This window comes from Protopterus annectens, chromosome 10.part0 (assembly GCF_019279795.1).
Source record: "Protopterus annectens isolate FY-2018-M chromosome 10.part0, PAN1.0, whole genome shotgun sequence".
Taxonomy (NCBI): domain Eukaryota; kingdom Metazoa; phylum Chordata; order Ceratodontiformes; family Protopteridae; genus Protopterus; species Protopterus annectens.
This window is the reverse complement of record NC_056744.1, coordinates 704,108,455-704,133,400: the sequence shown is the minus strand read 5'-3', so window position 1 is coordinate 704,133,400 and position 24,946 is coordinate 704,108,455. Positions and strand designations below refer to the sequence as shown.

The window sequence follows — 24,946 nt, the reverse complement described above, 5'->3', positions numbered from 1 at the left end:
AAAAAATCTATGCAGAGGAAACATCAAGAATAGGTCATCACATGACGGTCCTTGTAACTCTGAGTTCCTGTAGAATGAACTGATAACTGTTATAGGTAGGAATACCTCAGACAAACTTAAAGAGTTTGCATGATCCAGAGGCTTAGAGAAGAGTAATGGATAATCATTTGAAGATGAAATTCAAATCCAGGTGGTAGAGACTGTATTCTTATTTGCATCATCAGAGTAACTTCCATGTCACTCAAGATCTTGTTTGCTGCTGATCTCACTCCCATACTCGTGACTGTTCACTCAAGTTTATTTTATTCAGATATGTACTCCAATTTCCTTTTCCTCCCTTTTTTTTTTTTTACTGTCTGGCTAGTGATTTTGTTGTTTAATGGTTTTCTTTATTTTTGGTATTAATTATTCTCCTCACTGCTTTCACTTCAGCTGGCCTGTTTATGATTGCTAATTTATTTTTCTAATTCATTAGATCTACAGCTTCCCAGGTTAGTATAGAAAAGGCCTCTGATTTAGAACATTATGGCAAAAGTACAGCCACAAGATTCTCTCCTCAGGATCCATGCAAATTCTGTACCATTTGCCTGGGCTTAAACACTTGGTCTGCAAGTGTGGCATCTATCAGGGTAGAGGAAGGAGACTTGCTTAAGATACACGTAACTAGAGTTCTATTAAAGGCCCTAGTAGTGAATGAGCCAATGCTAGGCCAGAGGGGGCAGTGCTGCTGAAGGAACACCACCACGTTGGTAGAAACAATCATCTCACTGACTTTATGCCTGATGGGAGCATGATCCAGCACAGGAGAATTACTGTGGACCAGCAGATCTTTTTCCTCTATGATAGCACTTGTCTATGGTGGCTGAAATGGAATGGAGGCTGGGGAGAGAAGCTGATGGTCATTGGGAGGCAGCTGAAGGCAATAAATAAAGTAAAATCATGACAAGAATGCTGCAAGACTATTGCAAAAACTAGTATTATTCTACCTAGTGAAGTCTGACCTAGAACATGGAAATAATGAAGAAGGCTAGGGTAGCTAGAAATACAGATCGGTACTCCATTCCCCCCCCCAAGTCTTTTAGAAAAGATTTTTTTTTCATGTCAAGAATAGCCAGGGCCTAAGCTTTGACAGAGAGCATACTGTGACCTCAGTCATCTCCCAGCTGAAGGTCACAGTCCTCATGGAATCTGCATCATACTGAAGGCTGAGTAGGTTCTAATTGGAATTGGAACTTTCCAGGTATTTGAAGTAGAGGCCAACCTCCTCTGTATCGATGCATTTGGCTCATTCTCTCCATTGACCCACTATATGCCTAGACTGGGGCATGGTGATGGTGATAGTCAAGGGTCACATTCATCCAGACAAGTAGTTCTCTATTCTGGCAGGCAGGACCATTCCCCAGTCTGGTATCTCCTTTAAAAAGCTCTTCTAACTTGAAAGCAAAAACAAAAAAAAAACTCTCCACTGTCTTAAATTCAGGAAACTAAAAAAGCTCTCCTCTCTCTCTAACACGTAACAAACTGCCACAATTTATGCCACACCTGGGGTGCTAAGTGCTTCAGTTCTGACCACAGATGTAATACCAGTATTCATTTTTGAATGCTGGTAATGCACTGAAGACCGGTCGGACGATTGTGCTGCTTAGCACTTTGCACCCAGGGTGGCTGCCCCCTTTGCCCCATCCTAGATAAAATGCTGATCTCATCTGTAACAGTGGCTTCAGTGCTGTGCTCTTCAGCACTTGGTTATTTATTTATTGACATTCGATTACCGGGAAAGTCTGACTGGGTAGAAGCCCATTTTTAGAGTACGCCCGGGTAGAATGTTCCTATTACTACAAAACATTTTAAGAATAATTTTACAGTCTTAAAAAATAAAATAAAAACATCTGCTGTTTAAATAATTATAACAAATTAGTGACGATATAAAAACATTGGTTAAGAATCCATACAACTTCTATGACAATCTTTTAATACTTATAGAAATTTTAGACAGTCTGTAGAGAAATTAAAGTCAAGTTGGTCTAATGCAAAGGAGAAACTGCAATATGAAGTGAATGAAAACAGGCTTATGGTATTATTCAGACAAAGTCAGGGAAGAGAATTTGATAGAAGTAAGGAAGTAAGTGAAGAAGGGAGAGTAAAGAGGTATAAGGAATGAAAAGGTACTTGTTCACAGTTACGGATATAGTTCATCCTGGTTTTGAGCAAGAAAAGAGACAGATTTTAGCTAGGAAATCTTTCAGAGTGGTTTTGAAAGATGGGAGGGAGGGTACAGATCTGACAGATATAGGTAAGGAGTTCTAGGCATTAGCACCCTCGTGCACGTACAGACAATGCCCAGCAGATATGATAGGTTTAAAGACAGACAGGAGTTTTTGGTCACTGGATCGCAATGACCAACTGGGAATATAGCTGTGTAGAATGTTTTTAAGTGCTGGACAGGCAGCAGGATGCTGGATAATTTTACAGGTGATAAGAAGCTTTATATATATTAGTTGATGAGGCAGTTCTAACCAATTTAGGCTTTTAGTGCTATATAGTGGTGGGTTCTGAAAGGGGTATTGCTGCAAATTTAGTAACTTTGTTATAGCATTGTTTAAGTTTTCATTTTTGTGAAGCCTGGAGGTTAGTAAGGGTGGTAGTCCTATAAAGAAGTGTAGGGAAAAGAAAAGTAGTGGCAAGTATAGCTTTAGTAGAATCGGGGAGAAAGTTTTTGACTCTGTAAAGCAACCCTAGTTTTATTTATTTATTTTTTATGCAATTTTCTATATGCAGGTCAAATGTAAGCTTATCATCCACTATCACACCCAATATTTGCTATGAGAACTGACTTTAGTGGTTGTATTATCAAGAGACAGGACTTTAAATTTTGTTTTTTTCATCAGAGTGGGGTTTTGGGAAAAAAGTAGTAGTTTGGTCTTTTTTGGGTTGTGTGTGTCTTATCTACTACATTTTTCAATTTCTGCAGTGTTCAGACTCGCTGTGCTCCAATGCAATGAGCATTCTTCAAAAGGACACGAAAACTGCTGAGCAGTCATTTTTCCTACCAAGACGTGCATTTTAAACCCACAGAAAAGGCAGTTCATATCTTTAGGCCTTCTCTGACTGCTACATTCATTGGAAAAAAAAAATCTTTCTAAAAATTACCTTTTGCAGGGGTTATGGACATCTGACAAGTGGACAACCCATAGATATGAACAGGCTGCCACAATGTTGGAAATAACATGGAAATAAATAAAAATTTGTAAAGTTACAAAAATCTTCCCTTAAAATAAAAAATTCTGTTGTACTTTCCTTCTCCCCATTTTAACCTTTCCTGAACCTGCTCGCATGTCTTTTAGAGCAGGTACTTCCAACTTCCTGGAGAACACGAGATCTGAATGGTTAAGAGATCACTGTGCTGGTGATCTGAATGGTCAAGACTGCTGGCTTGTACAGAACACAGTATTGAAGCAGTCATTGTACTGTACAATGGGCAAATGTCATTGCGGCTCGGGTCTAGGTGACAGCAGGAGGTCTGACAGAGGTCTGAAAGTTCAGGAATGAGTGAAAAACATTCATGGGTAATACCTGTAATGCAGAAATGTGAAATGAAGCTTAAAAAGAGTTAAGTAACATTTTTTTGGAATGTTCTACTATACTACATTTTTATGTACTGTTACTTCTATAAAGCAAAGGAATGTCTGATAAATACTGCTCTGAATCAGCTGAATTGAAATATTAATTAGATGTAGATAGTGGTAGTATTGACCAATGAGACCTGAGAAGTGTCTGGCTGCAGACTCCAGTACTGTACTGTATGTGTACCCTGTGGAGCTCCACTTTAGTACTTTTCGTACTATAGTGCAGCCAGACACTTTTGTGAACTTCCGTGTTGGTGACGTCATGACCCATGCCTCCAAAATGTTAATCCGATGCACGTGTTGGTGATGTGCCAAAGAAAAGGAAAGCAATCACCCTGGAAAATAAAGTACACATAATAAAGAGGTGTGAGAGGTGAAGCACTATCTGCCACTGGAAAGGCATTAGGCTATAGCCAGTCAATGATCAGAACAATTTTAAAAGACAAAGCAAGAATTATGAATCATGTGAAAGGTCATTCCCGATGAAACCTACGATTATTACAAAGCAACGCAGTGGTTTAATTCTCGAGATGGAAAGGCTATTGCTAATTTGGATCGAGTACCAAAATCAGAGAAATATTCCCATTACCCTTTCATTAGTGCAAGAAAAGGTTTGAAGCCTTTTCATTGATTTAAAAGCTGCTTGAGCAGCAAGTGCAGGCAGGTCTGTCAATCAATTTTTTGCAAGTAGGGACTGGTTCCATCGCTTTAAAATCAGGGCGAATTTACATAATACTAAAACTCAAGGTGAAGTGGTGAGTGCTGATGTAAGTGCCCTCATGATGCCCTCAAAACCTAGTACATCACTCAGTCAAAAGGCCTCTTAGATCATCAAGCAAACTACTACTAGAAGTCACCAACTGCTACAATAGCTTTGGAGATGCGCTATATAGTAGTTCAGTGGCTAAAAAATGGAACTCTGTCCCCACTAGCATTCAAAACACATCATCCAAAGCCTCCTTTAAAGACCTCATCAGGCAACATCTCAAGCAAAGTTGGCAGTGCTATGATTGCTCCCCAGACTAGTGAAAGAGGATAAGGTATACATACTAAATCTAGAGTACTTGATAACAGTTTTCAATCTTACTCACAAACACTGGCTAATCTACAATGTATGTACTGTACCTGTGTACTATATATGTATTCTACCTATGTTCCAAATTTCAGCTGTGCACCACAAATCTACTAATTACCTTTATTTTTACATTAATATTTTTTTGTTTGTTCTCTTCACTGTAACTGTTGATGTGCCGCATACCACTGTAAAAACATGTATTTTGTAATTTGTGTGTATACTGATCATGTCTAAATAACTAAATGTATCTGTAATTTTTCTTTGTGGAGCTTTTCTCCCCGGGCCTCTGCTGAAAAAGGGCCTTTTCGGCTCAGTCAGACACCCCCGGTTAACAAATGTAAAATAAATAAATAAAAGTGCTACAAGGGATTTTCCTAAAATGTTGAAAAAACTTATTAAAGAGGGAGGTTATTTATTTGCCAGAGCAAATATTTAATGTAGATGAGACTGGCTTACTTTGGAATAAAATGCCTGAAAGGACGAAGAGGAAGAAAGTGCAGCAGGGCATAAGGCAACAAAAAATAGGCTAACGTTATTCTTTGGGGGCAACGCTTCTGGTGATTTTAAGTCGAAGCCCTTGCTCGTGTATCGCTCCTTAAATCTGAGGGCACTACAACATGTCATTAAGGCATCTCTTCCTGTTACTTGGAAGGCAAAGCCTTGTGTTACAATTGCCGTCTTTGAAGATTGCTTCTTCAAACACTTTGTTCCTGCTGTTCAAAGGTATTGCTTGGCCAAAAACATTACTTTCAAAATTTTGCTTCTACTTGACAATGCACCTGGACATCCAAACAGTTTGGATGACTTACACTCCAAAGTAAAGGCCGTGTTTTTACCTCCCAAGACCACATCACTATTCAGCCAATAGACCACAGAGTAATAGCCTCATTTAAGGCTTATTATCTACGGCGGACCTTCTCATAAGCAGTCAGGACTACCCAAAATAATGCAATGACATTAATGGAGCTCTGGAAGAATTATACCATCTATGATGCCATCAAAAATATTGCCAATTCTTGGGATGAAGTAAAGCAGTCAAATATGAAAGGAGTGTGGAATAAACTGTGCCCACAATTTGTGCCTGCTTTACAGGCTTCTACAGATGCTAAACTTGCTGAATCCAGGCAAGCTGTGGTTGACAATGGTAAATCAACTGCAGTTGGACATCACTGACACAGATGTCATAGTGTTACTCGACTCACATGGCAAAGAACTGACCAATGAAGACCTTATGGAACTGGAGCAGCAGATGACAGCATTTGAGGGAGAAAAGCAGGACCTAGAAACTCCAAAATCAAAAGGTTTTCGACAAAAAGGTTAACGGAATTCTTTTGTCTCACTGAAGCAGGAATGGCAAAGTTAGAGGAACAATTTCCTAATACAGAGATGTTTACCCAAGTTTACCCTACAGTTAACTGAGGGTCTCAGCTACTATAAGGCCATTTATGATGAGAAAAAGAAAAGCCCCATACAAACCTCCCTTGATGCCTGTCAAGAGATTGACTCCAGTAGAAAACACTCTCTCTCCAGTAGCAGAATCAAACCCTGACTCTGCACCAGCAGGTTCATTCTCTCCAACAAGTCCATCATTTTCTCCATCATCCAATGGATACGTAAAGTTATCATAATGTTAACTCACAAATGAGTGTTAGCCTTCACAGTAATTGTTATCCTTTTTTCCCATTTGAACTGTTTTAAGAACTGCTTATTTTTTTTTACAGTACATACAATACTGTAGTGTGTGAACATGCTTATTGTACAGTACCTGTTGTTATTGTTATTGCTACAGTATGCAGTTCTATTGTTTAAGATTTTTTATTTGGAAGTGTTTCTAAAGTGTTTTCTATGCAAAGAAAAGTAAAATAAATACTAGACTGAGTCAAACATTTGACTGACATTTAATAAGAACCATATGAAAGTGTTTTGACTTGCATACAAATCTGACTTAAAGACAGACTAAAAAACTGATCTCATCCTTAACCTGGGGACTGCCTGTACAGAAAGGACTTTGTATAGTCCCTCCTCCTAGCTTATCTGTGTGACTATTCCCACTCCCCAGTCAACAAGTCAGAGAAAGACTTCAACCTAGGGGGAATAAAAGCTTTCAAAAATGCAGCATTCTCTATGCATATGACATAATTTCAGAAATACACAGCGTTATTTACCAATTCAGTGCCACTACAACATTATGCAACAATTTAGTGAAGGCCAAAAAATAACATTAACCCCATTAAAAAGAATCTGCATATCCAAAAGTAAGTTTTATTGCCAATATACTTGGGCATTTCCTTTGTAAACTTTATATAATATACGGTGTCATGACATATTTCTGAAGGACAACTCATTTTATGATACTTGCATACACCTCACACTTAACAGATTTTGTAATATTTATTATACTAAAACAAATATTTGCACAGTGCATGCAAACATACTTTAGTACCAATCAACTCTAGTTATGAAGTTCACAAAAGAAAAGGCAGGTTTCAACAGAATGCATGTAAAGTTGTTTCCTCCTCCCAAATAAGCACCTTGCCCTGTGGGCTTACTTTTCCTCTGCTGTATTAAGAATTGTGCAAAAATCACTGGAGGTGTTTCAGTTTGTGTACTAACACAATATGGTGTCTGTGTTTCCTTTGTCAAACTATTTTTTTTCTGGTTTCCTGCTTTGCATATCCAATAAAAGTCACTCATTACACAACAGAACATGTGAACACCTACTTCTTCAGCTGTGGAGCCCGTCTCATTCAGGATCTTCTGAAGCTCATCAACCTGTTGCTGTAATTCCAGGCTACGCTGCTTGTATAACCTGCAAGCCACAAAATAAAACAATGTATTTGTGTTTAATAGCAGTAAATCTTAAATTAACATTAAGACCAGATAAATGGAGCACCGTTAAGCTCATGTTCCTGGGAAATGTTTGTATAACAAAAAATACATAGTACAGTAAAAGGGGAGTCAACACTTCTGTAATCTGTGCTTCAGGTAACATATTTAATTTGATGCAATAAAATATATATTTAATTTGATTTAAAATGCAGATGACTAAACAGTCCAGCTATGCAACAACAAAATATACTAACCCGTAAAAGAATAGGTTTTAACTATTGTATGTGACATGGCAGGGTGGCGCAGTGGTTCAGCGGTTAACACTGTCACCTCACAGCAAGAGGTTCTCTGGTCAAATCTTGGCTGGGGTGCCTTCTGGGCAGAGTCAGCATGTCCTCCCTGCGTTGACGTGGTTTTCTTCCGGATACTCCAGTTTCCTCCCACATTCGAAAGACATGCGTCTGCAGCATTTCTCTGTGGGCCTCCACTGAAAATAGGCTCTGTCCTAGTCGGACTTTCCCAGTCAACAAAAGTTAAATACAATAAACAAATAAAATAAAATAAATAAATGAATGAACGAACGAATAAAGTCATTAAAGTAATGAGCATGACACTCAAATTCAGTAGAACAGCCACTGGTTATGAAAAAAAAAAAAAAAATTCTACTACAGAATAATAGCTTTAGGACAGTGAGACTTTGGGTTTTTTTGAAGGACAATTTAAAGATGGGGTAGAATGTTCCAGTGTTGATGCAATGTGGCACCTTAAATACTTACAATCAATTGGCAACAGAAAATGGAAAAGGAACAATGCAGTTATACACGGACAGTGGAGACTAATCTAAATATCAGCAGCATTATCAGACTGAAACAAGAAGCATTTAGTACAACAGAAGGGGAGGATATAGACAAGCAATGAATGAGACACAGGAAAATTGTGCACAGGCAGAAACATAGCTAGGGGTGGGGTGAAGTGGGCAGCCACCCCATGCTCAAGGTGCTGGGGGGGTGCAACTGCAATACCAACCTTTCTGAACGACAGTACAGAAACAAATTCTGGATACTGCTTCTGTGGTCAGGAATGAAGTGCTTGCTAGAGTTTTTTTTACAGATAATCTGTCTTTTTTGCTCCTTAGTTAGAGGTGAGGGGATGCAGGACTTGGCATTCCTCCTTAGAAGAAAAGCCAGGAGCACTAGACTGGAGAATGGACCTTTTTTTGGCTCCTCAAAATAGATTTAAAGGATGTCAGATGGGGAAGTAGCACCTGGTGCTAAGATGAGCTAACTAGGACTCCGTATACAGCATGGCAAAAACACATGCAGCACACTTCAGTATTTTTTAGCAAATGATATCCAACAATGACACATTTCAATTTAACTGCTGAAGCCAAAAAGGAGCCTAGCCTAAGAAAAACACTGAAAATTTCGGACTTTAGCATTTTATTGGTTAGTACAAGGTTGCTAAAGGAAAGCCAGACATAATTTTTTTATTCATTACTTAAGTGAAGTAGTTTATGTATTTTTTGGGATGCGACTATGTTGTACAGGGTCTATATCACTTTGTCGAATGTTTATTTAATCGTATAACTAATCATCAAACCCTATATGTTGAAGTTCCTATTTAACAAACTACATAAACACTGAATGTAAATTCATCGAATCGTTTTACTTGGCCAACACCGCGAACGTAAAATACACTGTGACAAACTGTAAATAAAAAAAGTGTACAACACCGTTTATGAGTTTATTAATGCCAAACTTGTTTGTAAATAATAAAGTTGAATAACACTGGTCTGTGCATGTTTTTTTCTTCATTTTTGCGGGGGGGGGGGGCAGCACACCTACACCCCACCTCCCCGCAATTAAATATACCAACTCCGAGATCACACTACATTGAGGAAAAGGGTAAACTAAAGTACGGCATCATCATCTCCAGGCTATTACTGAGAACAGAGATAAATGTGATGCTGAATCTTTTCTGAAGGCAATAGCTCTCATATTACAGGTTTAAATACCTTTACTAAATAAGGGTCATTCAGCATATTTTACGTTTGAGGTGTTGGCCTAGTAAAACAATTCGATCTGTTTACATTCTATGTTTAGGTAGTTCAATGAACTGAAACCTTGACATACAGGGTTCAATGATTAGTTATTCAATTAAATAAATGTTCAATGACTTGATATAGACCAGTGGTACTACATATTTAAGTATTGTAAAAAAAAAAAAAAATAATAATAATTTTTCATGTCATATAAACCTACAGTTGTGTTAATAACCTTTTATTCTAACTTAAAGTGCATCTTTTCTTGTGTGTACAAGTTCTGGTTTTGTTTTGCATAAAAGTGGCAACAGCATTATTATGTACCATAATGTTAAATGTTTTGTGTATTTTCTTTGGTGGAATTATTTATTTATTTATTACCTTACTGAAACTGTAAAGACAGGTAGATTTTCCTTTGGCATTCTGAAACTGAACTTTATGTGAAAGCCTACCCTCAGCATGACATCATGTTAGGTGCTAGAGCAGACATGAAATATTGAAGCAAAGCAAGCTTTATTTAGAGACTTGATCACATTTCTTTTCTTGGGCTTCAACTGAGACAGATAAGAACGACTTAAATGCACTCACATTCAATTTTATAGTCTAATCACTATTGCACTGAGTTTTGCACTGCATTTTTTTAGAAATAAAAACAGTACACATTACCGGGGCTGGCCTTAGCTGAAATGGCACCCTAGGCGAAGTAATGCTTTGGTGCCCCGTAAGCCCCACCCACATCATACTCGTGATATGTCCATGATTTTGGACATTTGTGCTTCCATTATTTTTGGCACTGTCCAGAATTCATGCACAAAAAGGTATGCTGCACAGTAACCCATTCATGTTTTCATGGTTTGTATCACGGGTGTGCAACAGGCAGCCTGGGGTCCACATTCCAGCCCACCTAAGCAGTTTATCTTGCATACTGCATGCCTCAAACTGCTTTGACTGTGCAGGTTCATGCTAGACATGACAATGAGTCCATCCACACAAGCTGAACATGGTTATGTGGCCATCTCATACATTGCAAAGTAAGGTAAGTGGCCCCCTGAACCAACAAGGTTGGAAATGCACAGTTTATAAACACTGTTAGTGCAATGAATTTTATTGAACCAAACTACATCTCATGTTTTAAATAACTCATGTTTCTGGAATGTTGAATGCTAGTTGCACAGACAAATGGGAAATGGGCCACCTCCCTATCAGCTCATTTTCAGGGTCACAAAAGTTTAACACCTTTGAAGTACAGTACAGTCATAAGCTCATCCAGAATTCCCATATCAAAACTACTGAAAAGCCTGACTACGAAGTTTGATGCAAATAATACATGCTTACACTAGCAAGAAAGACACATGGGGATAGAAAATGTTTTTTCATGGCACCCCTCTCTCCCATGCCTCTCGGTGCAAGAAATGTCAACAATGCCAAAAATAAGGGGGAAGGGTCAAAGGTCCAAAACTAGGGACAAATTTTAAATATTACTCCTATAAACTTAAAAAAATTGCTATAACAGGTTTTGCATTATTATGTATTTTCTGAAGGATATGCAGTCTGAAACTCAAATATCTGCCATTATTTATTGACTTCAATCGTCAATTATTTGCCAGGAAACTACAAATTTTAAGAGAACAGAACAAAAATCTGTTTCATTCTGCGGCAATCTGGAGCTGAGAGCTGTGCTCTTTCCCAAAAATGAGGTCAGACAGCACCCCCCCCCCCCTCCACCATATGCCTTGTGATCAGAATTGGACATTTCTAAGGCTAGCACAGTCAAAATAGGAATAAGCAGAACTCTGCCTCTGCACAGAGTTTGAACTTTTATATAATTTAATAACACAAACAAGAGGCATTCTGCTGTGACAAAAATGGGAAAAATAAAAAGTAACCATTATTATGTGAAGCTGTCTCTGCAGCACAGCAACATGAAATCAGCCATTTCACTGGCTGAACAGTCAAACGCTCCTCCTCCAGCTTCCTAACCCTACCCCTTTCTCTAGAACATAGCTTTCAAGAGTCAGCAAAGACCCTCCTACTGCACTAGGATAAGCGTTATTTATGTAACAGATAGATTTTGCAAAAAAACAGCTTGTATGAACAGATCGTCAAGACCCGTACAACCCATTTAAATTTTACGTATCACTTGGCCTTTATCACACAAAGAGGACAAACTAATAGGGAGTATACCTCTCAATTGTCCAGACATTTGCCTAATTTTTGGATAACCACAGATGTATAACCAATTCCAAAAATGACTCAGCCAGTAGATCCAAAAATGAAGAAATTTATTGTAGTAATAGCTGTAAAGCACAAACTCTAGTGCCTCAACAAATGCCTTTAACAGAGTACAACCAAAACAATTTTCAACTTCATTTATATTTGTCTAATTTTTGTTTGTTTCACATAAAGGTGCGTTTTTCTGGCAAATCACCGAGGATTGAAGTCACAAATAATGCCATTTGAGTTTCAGACTTCATACACTTCCAAAAATTCATGCTGATGCTTTCCCCGTCATTATTTATGTCTTTGTCCAGATTTCTTTCACTGAGAGGTTCAGAGATACAAGAGAGAAGGGGAGGACATCGTTCAACCTTCCATCTCTGAAATGATACATATAGTAATGTGGAACACGTGGGCAAACATAGCTATTTGCAAATCTGAGACGCATCCAGGGATAAATCAGATAATCCAAATATAAGTAGGGACCATTACAATATTAGTACGATTAATTGCAAAAAATGCAGAACACTTCCATAAGCCAAAAACTTCAGAGGAAGCTGACAGTATGGTTAAAATGTGCTGTTCTTTTGAGGAATTAATATGAAGCAGTGCAACTTACCATGGATATCAGAAAAACAAACCCCAGTTCTACACTGAAGTGGTCTATCGCACATTCAGTGCTATGATGACTACAGCTTTTTAAGACCTGTAATGAGGAAGGATCCTCGTAATGAGATACACTTGAGAGGTATGGGGGGATGTGACTGAGACTCTTGCTTGGCTGAAAACAGGCAGACTGAAATTTGCAAGAACATTATGCTAACATACTATTTTATGCACTGACCTATTCAATAGCTTGCAGTTATTATAGCAACCCCAAAACGTCAGACTGTAGAAATAACCACTGTTGGAGCCTTGCAGATCACTGTTCCCCCCTTTCACTGTGTACAGTAGCTTACTCTTATGTTAAGGGCTGGGGACAAATAAGAAATGGACAAAACTACTCCTGCGAAAATCTGGATAGTTGATATACATAGAGTGGCTCCTTAACTTTGTTACATAATAAAAACTCAGAATCATGTGAGGCAGAGCCAGTAGTTAAATTCAATTGGGAGTGCTTCGTTCACCGCTTCAAAGAGACGTTTCTACTTAGTACAGCCTTCAGTTTGCCAGTTGCAGATTCATAAAAAGCACACACAAAAACATTCAAACAGTCCGCCACAATCTCATTAATGAAGCATGGGATGAGAAGCAGGTGTGAACAGAATCTTACGCCAGCAGGCAATAGCTCACCCTGGAGGAGTTGCCAGGGACATCAGCACAGCAAAAGCATCACTGATTGGATGCTATAATAATGGTCAGTTATCCCAGCCACTGACTGATTGTGTACTGCTGTACACTGGGAGGGGGGGGGGGGTGGAAGAGCACAGTAGGAATCAGGCTCTGGTCTGTGCCTATTGGATGGACTAAGGAATTGGGGGGAGGGTACAAACATCACAATGCAGTTAGGATGGACTTGGCGACAGGACAGCAAGATGAACACAAACTTTACATAGTGGATAAATAAACTAATTAAAACAAATAAGTAACTAAAAATTGTGCCCTTTACCAGGCTCACCTGTATGGCACCATTCACCTATGCCTAAGGCTGGCAGTGCATATTACATACAAAATAATTTAAATAATGCATTGAATTTTGCTCCCTTGGCCAAAAGAAAGAGTGACTGTTGTGTGTGTGTGTGTGTGTGTGTGTGTGTGTGTGTGTGTGTGTGTGTGTGTGTGTGTGTGAGAAACAGCTTTTCTAAGGATCACTACAGAGCTCATTCCTAATTTCATATTCATAGCTAATTTTCAAAAAGATCCATAACATTCACTAACTTCCTCCCCTACATACAAAAAAAAAAAAAAAAAAAAAAAAACCTTCACCAGTACACATAGTGCTGCCACTCAAAACATTAACAAAAGCAACAGTGCACCACTGTGAACCAATAGTGATAACACTAAGTGCGACCACAAAATGAAAGTAATGCCAGTTTAAAAAAAATAATACATTTCATTTTATAATTAGCAGCAAAGATTAGTAATTACATGCACTAGCAAAACCCATACCATTCCTGATGTCCCAAATGCCTTTCTTTACAACATGGAAAAGGACATACAGTTTTGTCAATATCAACATCGCTTTCATCTGAACATCCCATCATTGTAATAGCATAGTAGGGAATGAATCGGTAAATTCAACCACCATCAACAAAAGTTGAGCTGTGGGGCTATGATTATTCCATACAACCCCGTTACCCCAAGACTACTGAAGATTCTAAATGACTGTTGGGAAATCATTTTTACAAACGAATTTAAAACTATTTTTGGTTATAAACCCAGCATAGTGCACAGTAGGGGGTAGGAGTATTAAAATTCTGTTAGAGAATTCACACACAGTAGCCACAAGTAGTAAAACCTCTAGAATGGCTAAGTGTGGTAGCTGTAAATACATAAATGATGGCCCTTATGTCACAGCTGAAGGTCCAGATACAGCTTTAAGATGTCCAGGGAAATGCAACTGTAACACCAATATGGTGGTGTATATTGATACCTGCACATCATGTACTGCACATTGTGTAGGAAAGACTACAAGAAAATGAAAGAAAGAATATATGAACATGTACATGACATAAGAAAACAAAAAGCTGCCAACACTATTTAAACACTCATCAATGTGTGGCTCCTTAAAGTTTATTTTTTCATCATTGACAGGGTGGTTACAAGAGGGGGATTGTGACTATGATACTCTGATACTCTATTCGAACTTAAAAAAATTAATGTGACACATTTGACTAAATGCCACGGGAAAAAAACAGGAATCAATGAGAGCATTTCCATTGCTAGTTTGTTAAAAATTAAAGCAAATCTATTCTAAATGTGCACTGTTTTATATTTAAAATAAGTGTTTTTAAACAAATTGATATTATCCAATTATTGTAACTGTTGTAATTGATTTATTAGTAAAGTTTAAATCAATGATGTCATGCCATGTGATATGTTATCTGAATTTTTAACTGAAGAAATCCAAGTTTGCATGAGGGATGAAAGCACCAAGATTTATTTTACAAATATAATGAGTAAACAAAGTGGAAGAGTCTTACTTCGAATATGGTGGAAGAGTCTTAATTCGAATATGGATGTGAGTTGGATACAATTTAGTTGAATTTGTAACCCAATAACTGGTTTCCAGCACTTGTTTTTGAGCTCAAATAAAAGATTAACAACCCCAACTTCAGAACTTAAAACAACAACTTGGGCATCACTGCTATCAACAGAAAAAAACACTCTAGTCAGAACTGCTTTCATGCAATGCACTGACGGCATTAGTGAAATCCCTTACATGGCATCACAGGTCAAAGGGCATTCCACAGACAATTACATGGAGGAGGAGCATTACACAGTGAAAAATAACAGAGAAAAGGGAAAAATGTTTACAAGTCCTGTAACAATTAAGGTGAAACAACAGAAGGGCATTCCAACAATAAAACCACCATGAAGTTAAGAAAAGCAACAAATCACTTTTAACATTTTATTCATTGCATCTTTTCAGTAACCAAACTATTATTTTCTTATACTGCAAAAGAAATGCACTGACCTTTTAGTCATTTTACCACTAAATAAACAATTTTAAACAGCAATGCTCCAAGAAAGCTGACTGTACTGTCATAATGGTAAAGATGGGTTATGATAAGTGTGAAGTTTAATATTACATGTGCTGCTATCTAGACTAGCAGAGTCCTCACGTGGGAGAAAAATCAAGTGGACAGGCTTTCCTCCTCCTGCCTTATGTTCTCTACTTCCAGAGGCTCCCAGTTTAATTCATTAACTCTGCCAGTGTCAAGATATACCTCAGCATTGAAGACTGACCACTAAGGAATGAATCACTGTCAAAGCAGGTGAAATCTGTTAAAAGGACAACAATCTGAGATGCCAAAGTATTTATTTGCTTTAATGTTTCCACTTTAGTGAATTTTTTTTCATATTTCAGCTACTAAACTGCACTAGTAAATACAGGACATACAAACCTGTGACAATTTTAAACTGTGATTATAAACAGTGTGACCCAGTGCTGGAGGTATGTAATAGGGGTGATGACTGCACAGCAAGCATTCTCAATTTGCAGACAGCAAAGCTCTCAACTGGTTATGTGTTAAAATTTTTTTTTACTCAAACCAGGGCCCCCCGATTTGATGATGTTTGTGGTGAGTTCCTCCCATTTTCAAACAAAAGTCTATTTTCATTATGATAAATTTAAGTGCATTATTTATACTGACCAACAAGGGACCGTTTGCTGCCTGATTTGAAGTTGTACAGCCAAGGATTAACACTCAGCTCCTGAAAAATATTAAGTTCCTGGGATATTGCATTTGGTATGTAGCTACCCTTTTGACTTGAGATGCAGCACCTTTGACATACTGTCTGCAGTAGTTATTCAGAATCTTTAGACGATGATAGTACATCAAAGTATATCAAGAAGACTAGAGGAAATAATAAGACTATTACCTGGATCTTGGTGTAATTCCAAGGGATGCAGTTGGAGAAAACATGCCGAAACAGCTTCTCAAAGCCAAACACCAGCTCAGTGGATACTATGCTAAGTACTTCGGCCTGCTTTTTATATTAGAAAAGGGGAACTACTTGAGTACATACACCAATGCTTACAGACAAGCTTCAGTATTCACACTTCACTTACAACTTCTGCTACATCTAATACTCATCCCAAAATTAAAAGAATAAAATATGCACGTATCTTACACCAAAATAAAACTATCAGAAAAACGTAGAAAAATCTTCAGTGAGCTTGCTATAAAGACAGGACAGAAAGAAACCAGAAATGAAAAGATAACAGAGGCAGCATAACAGAAATGAAGGCACACTGAAGCTGTGGACAGTTCTAGAATTGGTGCTACATGAACAAGGACCTGCCCAAGCAAGAAGTCTTAATCCAGCCATCACCATCCTTTACAATTCAGACATCACTGCTGATGACATCAGCATTGTGTGGTCATAAAGAAGGACAAGAATGACAGTACCAGATGTAATTATACACCAAGTTAAACTATACAGCAGAAAAATTGAGGAAACTGACCTACTTTCAGTCTCCTCTTTATTCACTTTACGAAGTGCCTCTGCTAGCTGTCCCTGAAGTTCTTTGATACGTTCATTTTCAGAACCTTCTAGCTGTAAACGAAGCATCTTGTTTTCATGCTGTAAACGGATTAGTTTCTCTCTGAATTTAGACAAATAAAGACAATAACAGTTATAAATAAAAGTTGGTCACAAAGAAAACATCCCATTCAAAAATAAGTGAATTATTAAGTATTCAAGCTTTTCTGGACACCTGATAACTTCCAGTTTCAACTTACTAATCAATCTTAATAAAAACACTTAAGCAGCGTAATGAGATACTAATTATTTTAAACTTTTAAGTAAAAACAATACAAGCAAAAGGCAAACCTGCAATGAAACCTACATGCATTTGCTGATGACCACAAATTAATCTAACCTCTTCTTAAAAAAAAAAAGGGGGCAATGTTAAAATATAAACTACATGGACAGGTGATGTATCCTATGCCAGCCCTGCTCCCTGGCCAACATAAGGAAGCTCTTTCATAACACTTGGACTGGTGCAAGACAATTCGATTTAGAGATTTTTATCATCCAAGTCTTCTATGCAAACTGCAGCCCTGGACACTGAGTCGAAAACAACTAAATAATTAAATCAGTCACTCCCTTAATGAACATTGTAAGACTTAGAAATATTTCAAATGTTTACGTATTTTCTTTATTGCATTTTAAATTAAACCTAACACATTATGATGTACACACTTTTCTCATATCCGTAAGACAACTACTTACATTACCACAGAAGGTCACCATACTTTTCCTACTGCAACATCCCCATCATTCTAGTTTTTAGATGCAAATAAATCATTCAAGTAACACACATCAATCAGAAATAAAAATTACAGTGTTCATTTTCGTGTTAACAATATTTAGTAAAGACTGAATATTGTAAAAGAACATCCATGATTTTATTTTATACGCTACATGTGCATCTCTGTCTTACAAAAAAAGTGAAAACATCCTCCTCCTAAAATGTGTTTAATCTAAGCTGATATCTGGTCTTTTTTCCACTCCTTCTAGCCTTCAAACTCTTTTTTCCAAAAGCACAGCTGGTATCTCTAACTGAAACAGCACAACTCAAGCAAATAAAATTTCTTTAGTTTTGAAACTTGACAGTAAGGAGAAATTAATCGTAGGCACTAAGCCTACAACTGCAAAGTACCTTGCTAACATAAGGGAAAACAGCTCTTTGTACTTTATAAAAAAAAAAAAAAAAAGCACCAAAGCAGGCATATCCAAGGGTCAGCTTCCGGTAATTTCTCCTGTCCACCTGGTGAATCTGGTCATACTGGGGCAATGCAGCAATTGCTTCATGTACACAGACAAACTTCTCCTCCTACCACCCAACACTACAACCTGCTAGAGATGCACTTACATAGCCAAACTGGAAGCACAACTCTCTCCACCCAAGATTGTGCTAGACAGTCAAGAGGAGGTTAACATCCGCACTACACTTCAAGCAACACACAGCCCTTCTAAACCCACACCACCAACATCCACACACAGCAACACTAAACCCACATATGTGGAGGCCCTTAACAGCAACTTGCCCAAGCAACAAGGACCTCCGAAGCTGAGATGCAAACAAACACCAGTCACAACCAAAGTGTCACATAGCTCACAACACCAGTGTGCCACCCAACAACAGCCCCTAAGACAAGACAACGTATCCAACACTTTAGTCATAGGTGACTCTATAGTCAAGCACACTGATGTCCCACTCTCCAGGCTGAACAAGGAGAAAATTACAGTCAGCTGCCTGTCGGGTGCCAGGATCCGCCACATAATGTATGCACTCAAGTCACTCCACAACAAGTACAAATATGACTCTGTCATTGTCCATGCTGGAGTGAATGACTTGAGACGTACTCCCTGGACTACATGAAAAGAGACATGGAAGAGCTCTCAGATCATGTGACCCAGGCAGATATGACCCTAGCCCTGAGTAGCATCCTGCCTCTGCCCAGAATGATACTACAGTATAAGGACAAAATTACTTGACTTCAACAACTGGCTGTTTCTAGTGTCATTCAAAGGGGATCCAGTATCTGTCTGCTTGGAACGACATGATCGACAGACCACAATGCTTTGCCAGAGATGGTCTGCACCTTTTGCCCCTGGGATTCAGGTTACTGGCTAAGGCTCTTGCTACCCATATAGTGCCTTTTTTAGGCAAAGTTCAAAGGACAAAACCACCACCGTAACAGGTTCAAGCATGCAAAATCTGAAGCTAAAGCTACTCAATGTTAGAAGTATAAACCTCAAAATACACTCTCTCAAGGCACTCCTAAAAATGGATAACATCAATATCTGTGCAGTAACTGAGACCTGGTTCAAGGCTCCAGAGAGCACCCCTGCAATACCAGGCTACAACTCTTACCACACTTTTCGGCCACCAAACCAGGACCAAAACACTAAAGGTGGAGGAGTGTCCATATTCACCAAGGATATTCACAACACCAGGCTAGTTGCCCAATACAATGTGTCTGAAATTCTCCAGGTGCAACTAACACTAGGTAAGACTGCAATCCAAATTGTAGCTTGCTACAGATCCCCCACCATGCCCCAAGACTCTCACTACACCTTTCTAAACATACTGGAAAATATTAAGATACAACCAAACACCCTAATACTGGGTGATTTCAACTACCCTGCCATTAACTGGGAAAACTACTCATGTACCAACACCTTTGCCCAACGGTTCTTGGAATTCATAAATTCCAACACCCTGGATCAACTAATCCTTAGTCCCACCAGGGGCTCCAATATCCTAAACCTAGTCATTACCAACATGCAAAATCGATGTCATGGAACTTATAAACAAAGACATTGGCAAACTTCAAACACTGGACCACATGCAGTTTAGGTTCATGAAGGGCCAATCTTGTCTCCTGAACCTGATCGACTTCCTCGAATCAGTCTCCAGAGCCATGGACAAGTGTAAAGTGGTCTACACAGCCTATCTGGACCTCGCCAAGGCCTTCAACACCATCCCCCACTCTGGAATCATACATAAACTTACTAAGCTGGGCATTAATCCCTACGTCATTCGATTGTTTGCCAACTGGCTTTCTGACAGAACCCACACTGTAAAAGTAGCTGACTCCAAATCCAGCTCCAGACAAGTAAGAAGTGGAATACCTCAGGGTTCAGTCCTGAGTCCGTACCGGTTTGGCATCTATTTCTCTGAAGTACAGGTCAAAACTAAGGGACTCTGGCCAACAAAGTTTGCAGATGACTGCAAACTGGGAGCCATTACTGAAACCACAAATGATGTGGATATTCTAAAAAAAGGGCCTTACAGAAACAGATGTTTGGTGCCAGAGCCATGGGCTCAAGCTCAATGCCAAGAAATGTACAGTTATCTCCTTTGGGAAAAAACATGTACCCGTGAATTACCACATAGGTGGCAGTACACTAAACACTGAAAGTGTGATAAGAGACTTAGGGACACAGGTGGACAGTGATCTCACCTTCGATAACCATATCGCCACAATAGTCAGGAAATCCTTCTATGTGGCACACCTCATCACTAAGGACTGTTCATTCAGAAAAAGGAGGTCTTTGTCCCTCTGTCCTCATCCCTCATTAGACCCATTATAGAATACAATGCCCCGTTTGGTATGTACTTCTCAAGACATCTGCAACAACTGGAAAGGCCGCAGAAATACCTCACTAAAAGAATCACAGGCCTAAAGCAGATGCCCTATGCTGACTGTCTAAAAAAAACTCCATCTATACTCTTTCACATATCGTCTACTCAGAGGCAATCTCTGCTTAACATACAAGACCATGTCAACCCAGAGCTGTTGGACATGCTACACAAAGAAATCCCAATCCCTCAGAGACACATGCTCCAGGAATCTAAACCTTGTCATCACAATGAACAAAACATGCTGGAGGGATAGGGTCCTGACCCAGAGACTCCCCAGACTCTGGAATAGACTGTCCATACATGTCAAGCAGACCTCCTCTTTGGCCCTCTTCAAAAGGAACCTTGATGATTGGATGGGAGATAGGAAATTCACCCTGGGAATCACGTCAGTCGCCCTGCTAGATCGGGGTCCAGGGAAGTAAATACAGTGGGAAGAAATAGCCAGGGAATTGTTTTGGCTAGGCTTCTATAGGCCCTAGGGCCAATAGCCTAGTACCAGCCTATGAACCTAAATCACTCTAAGCCTCTCCTGCCATTTTACTAAATTCACACTAAGTACCCTTTCAACAATTACAAGTCTTTTCTTTAGTGTAATGTCTCTCCCCATTTCTAACAAAAACAGATACATTCCTGAACATTCATCCTGACCCAGAGTCTAGAGGAGTACTTGAAAAAAATCATCACTTTTCTTTCTTTTGGAAATAAATCTTTTTCATGAATGCAGATTAACTTGCAGACCTTTTAACTGATTTGGTACAGCTCTCCATCTACCCATGTTCTTGAATTTATTCATATGAACATCACTAAATCTCATGCATCTTTCACTGTGAGTTCATAAAGAATTTAAAACAAGTTCTTCACTTCCATCTTTCCTTTTTCATTTACTTGTAGCAGAAGTATGTAGCACAGAACCTATCAAAGTTTGGGGATTGCTGGGTCAAGGTTCTGTGTGGGGCTTTCCTATTGGTCGTTTGTGTTAAAACTGTTTGAATTAGCTTGTAATTATGCCTCACATTTGTGTGAAGCTGCACATCACGCAACAGGGGTTAGAAGTACCCTGTACAGACACAAATGACTAGATACAACTTTTTCTCTAAAGAAAAGCCAGTAAAACCCTCCCAGGCTTCCCTGCTGCACTGTGGGGAACTCAGATGAACACTGAGCAGCACTGTCACACTTTTTAAATCCTAACCCTCACTAGAATAAGTCCCCTTGCTAACCTTAGAGCAACAGCCGATCTCACTTGCCCACTCAATAACAGTACTTATGGTTTAACCTGCTACAATGGACAGTCAGTTTCCCAACATTTCTCCAACCAACCTAATTAACATGGGCATTATGAGGCAATGTAGTAATTACCTCATGTATACTGACAACCATTTCCTCCTACAGCAAAAAATACAGTATGTCAGAGATGTAACTATACTATGAAACTTGAGTCAATCCTCACATGTAACAAAAACCAAGACATCAAACAAGCTGTCGGCATACACACCTCTCCTCTCACATGAGATAAAGTCATGACACATAAACCCACATACAAAGAGGTACTCATTAAGAGCCTGCCAAAAGACCAGAGACCTCCCAAGAGCAAACAACTCACACATATTACAGCACAACTAAAAGGTACTACATATAACAACACACATACCAGTCTCTCAGCGAATAAGCTCCTAAGGCAGAACACCTCAAAACCAAATGCCCTGGTCATAGGATACTCCACAGTGAGACAAACAGATGTCACCCTCACCAAGCTGGTAAAGGAGAAGGTCACGTTCAGCTACCTGTCAGGTGTCAGGATCCATCAAGTCACACATGCATTGAGGTCACTCAACACCAATTACTATGCCGCTGTCATAGTACATGTTGGGGTGAATGACTTGAGACGTACTTCCATGGAATATATACAGAACAGCAAGACTGAACTCTCAGATTATATATCACAGGCAGGTGTGTCCCTACCCCTAAGCAGCATTCTACCCTCACCCACGATGATGCCACAATACAAACAAAAAATGACTGACTTCAACAATTGGCTTAGCTTCTAATGTCATTCCAGGGGGATCCAGTATCTGTCAGCCTGGGAAGACATGGTTGACAGACCATGCTGCTTTGGCACAGATAGTCTTCACCTGTCTCATCTATGCTTTTGAATACTGGCAAAGATGCTTGCCTCCCCTATAGTGCCTTTTTTAGGCAATACCAAAGCAACAAAACATCCAATGTAAAAAAAACAAAAAAAAAACACTACAGACAAACTCAAGGTTATGTTGCTTAATGCTAGGAGTCTAAACATGAAACTGCACATGCACACTCTTGAACCTCTACTCATCTTAGAAGATGTTGATCTCTCTGCAGTCACCAAGATTTGGTTCCAGGCCGTAGACAGCACCCCGGCTGTGCAAGGCTATAATGACTTCCATACATTCAGACCTCAAAATAAGTGTGAAAAAAAAACAAAGGTGGAGGTGTATCCATCTTTATTAAATCCAAACATATCTTGAGGCTGGTTAAACAGCATGACTCTCTCAAGCTACTCCAGGTCCAAACAACTACAGGTGAAACACTCTACCATATCATTGCTAGCTGCAGGTCCCACACTATGAACCATGAGAATCACACTGCATACCTAGACTTGCATGAGTCACTCAGTATACAGTCCAACACCTTGGACATGGGAGATCTCAACTATCCTTCTATCGTGTGGGTGACGTATTAAGATCAGACCATACATCTGTCTCGTTTGAAGTAACGATCAGACCTGACACTTCCACAGGAGCAATAAAAATGAGAAACTTCTCCAAAAACAAACTATAACCTTTCAAACCCACTAACACAGCCAACAATGACTCCTATGCAGAGGAGTACAGAAATGCCCTGTATAACCACAAAAAAAGTAGTGACTCTGTTTTACCCGACAGGATCACAACCAAGTCCTCCTGTAAAAAAACAAGCCACCCTGGTGGACCTCAAGTATAAAAAGGTTATATAACAAAAGGCAGAAAAGGAAACTACACTCCTTCGCGCCTCATAAACATCCAGTAAAGAGTCCGGTGACACCGGAATAACAGACTTTATTAATGAACTTAAGCTTCTTTGCGAGCTTTTAGTCTGTTTAAAATTCACCAACTTCCTCAGAAACACTGAAAGCATAAAACAGAAACATCGTTACTTAAAACACCACCCATTTAAGTGCCCTCTCATATTGATTAAAGCAATAAAACAAATTAACAACGTATAAAAACGCTAGAAATATTTAGAAAAAACGTTAAATGCCACTGCACAAAAGTAAGAAAAAACATGAAACATGATTCCCTCATACTAAATACAGTATATCTTACTTCTGCTTAAAATAAAAATAAGAATCATTATAAAAATCGCAACACGAGTCCATAATGTCCCACTAGTTAAATCCAATAGTATTCTGTTGAACAATAAATATATAATCCCTAGTACTGATGAAATTGAGATAAAGTGAAAACAACAATAAAATAAAATAGAATAAATAAATAATGCTACGCCCTATCTCATGAGGCTCCTTAATCTCATTATGCAAGAAATAGACAACCTATCATTGATACCCGGGTAGTGGCAGGCATCCAATCTTAGTTGCCATAGCAGCTCTCTTCCCTCTAAAATGAGAGTATCAATGGCACCCCTGCCATCCGATCTAAGATGATCAATGACAGTAAATGAGAAAAGATGGGAAGGATTTTCCTTTACATGTTCTGCCAATGCATTTTCTACCTTACCTTTTCTAATTGCGTATGTATGTTCATAGATACGCTCATTTAGTTTTCTATCGGTCTTGCCGATATAGAAAACTGGGCAATGAGAACACCAGGCTAGATAAACAACACCTGAACTGGTACAGTTGAATCTACCTTGAATAGTATATCTAAATTCTCTGATGACAAAAGATGAGCCCACCATAATGAACTTACAATACCGGCACGTTACATTTATACATGCCAGATCTCGCCAACGTAGGCTCATACTGGGACTCTTAAGATATTTTTTTAGGTTTTTACCCATCCTGAATGTTATTTGGGGAATTCCCTTGCAGTTGCTCTACACAGCCCATCTTGCATGAGATAACTCCAATTCTTATAAATAATAGAAATAATATCCTTTACATCCACATTATACGTGAGAATAAGGCTATAGGGGTGGATTGTCTTGCTAGCTTTAACAGCTGGGCTTGTATTCTCACTGGTATTGGAAGAATTTAATATGGGAACATAAAAACCTGACACCCGCTTATTATGGACTTCACAAACCAAGTCCAAAATTAGATCAGTCGGGTACCCTCTCCTTAAGAAAAGACTCTCCAT

At 38.9% G+C, this 24,946-nt stretch overlaps 1 protein-coding gene across 1 annotated transcript in view; it reads right to left on the bottom strand.

Moving 5' to 3' along the window:
- Positions 1 to 24,946, bottom strand: part of LOC122814194 (protein Hook homolog 1-like) — a 310,008-nt gene that overhangs the window by 154,524 nt on the left and 130,538 nt on the right. Inside the window, exons 6-7 of the mRNA XM_044086800.1 lie at positions 16,920 to 17,060; positions 7,423 to 7,510 (exon numbers count right to left, since the gene is read on the bottom strand). Of these exons, the coding sequence (XP_043942735.1) occupies positions 7,423 to 7,510; positions 16,920 to 17,060 (229 nt within the window). The remainder of the gene's footprint in view (positions 1 to 7,422; positions 7,511 to 16,919; positions 17,061 to 24,946) is intronic.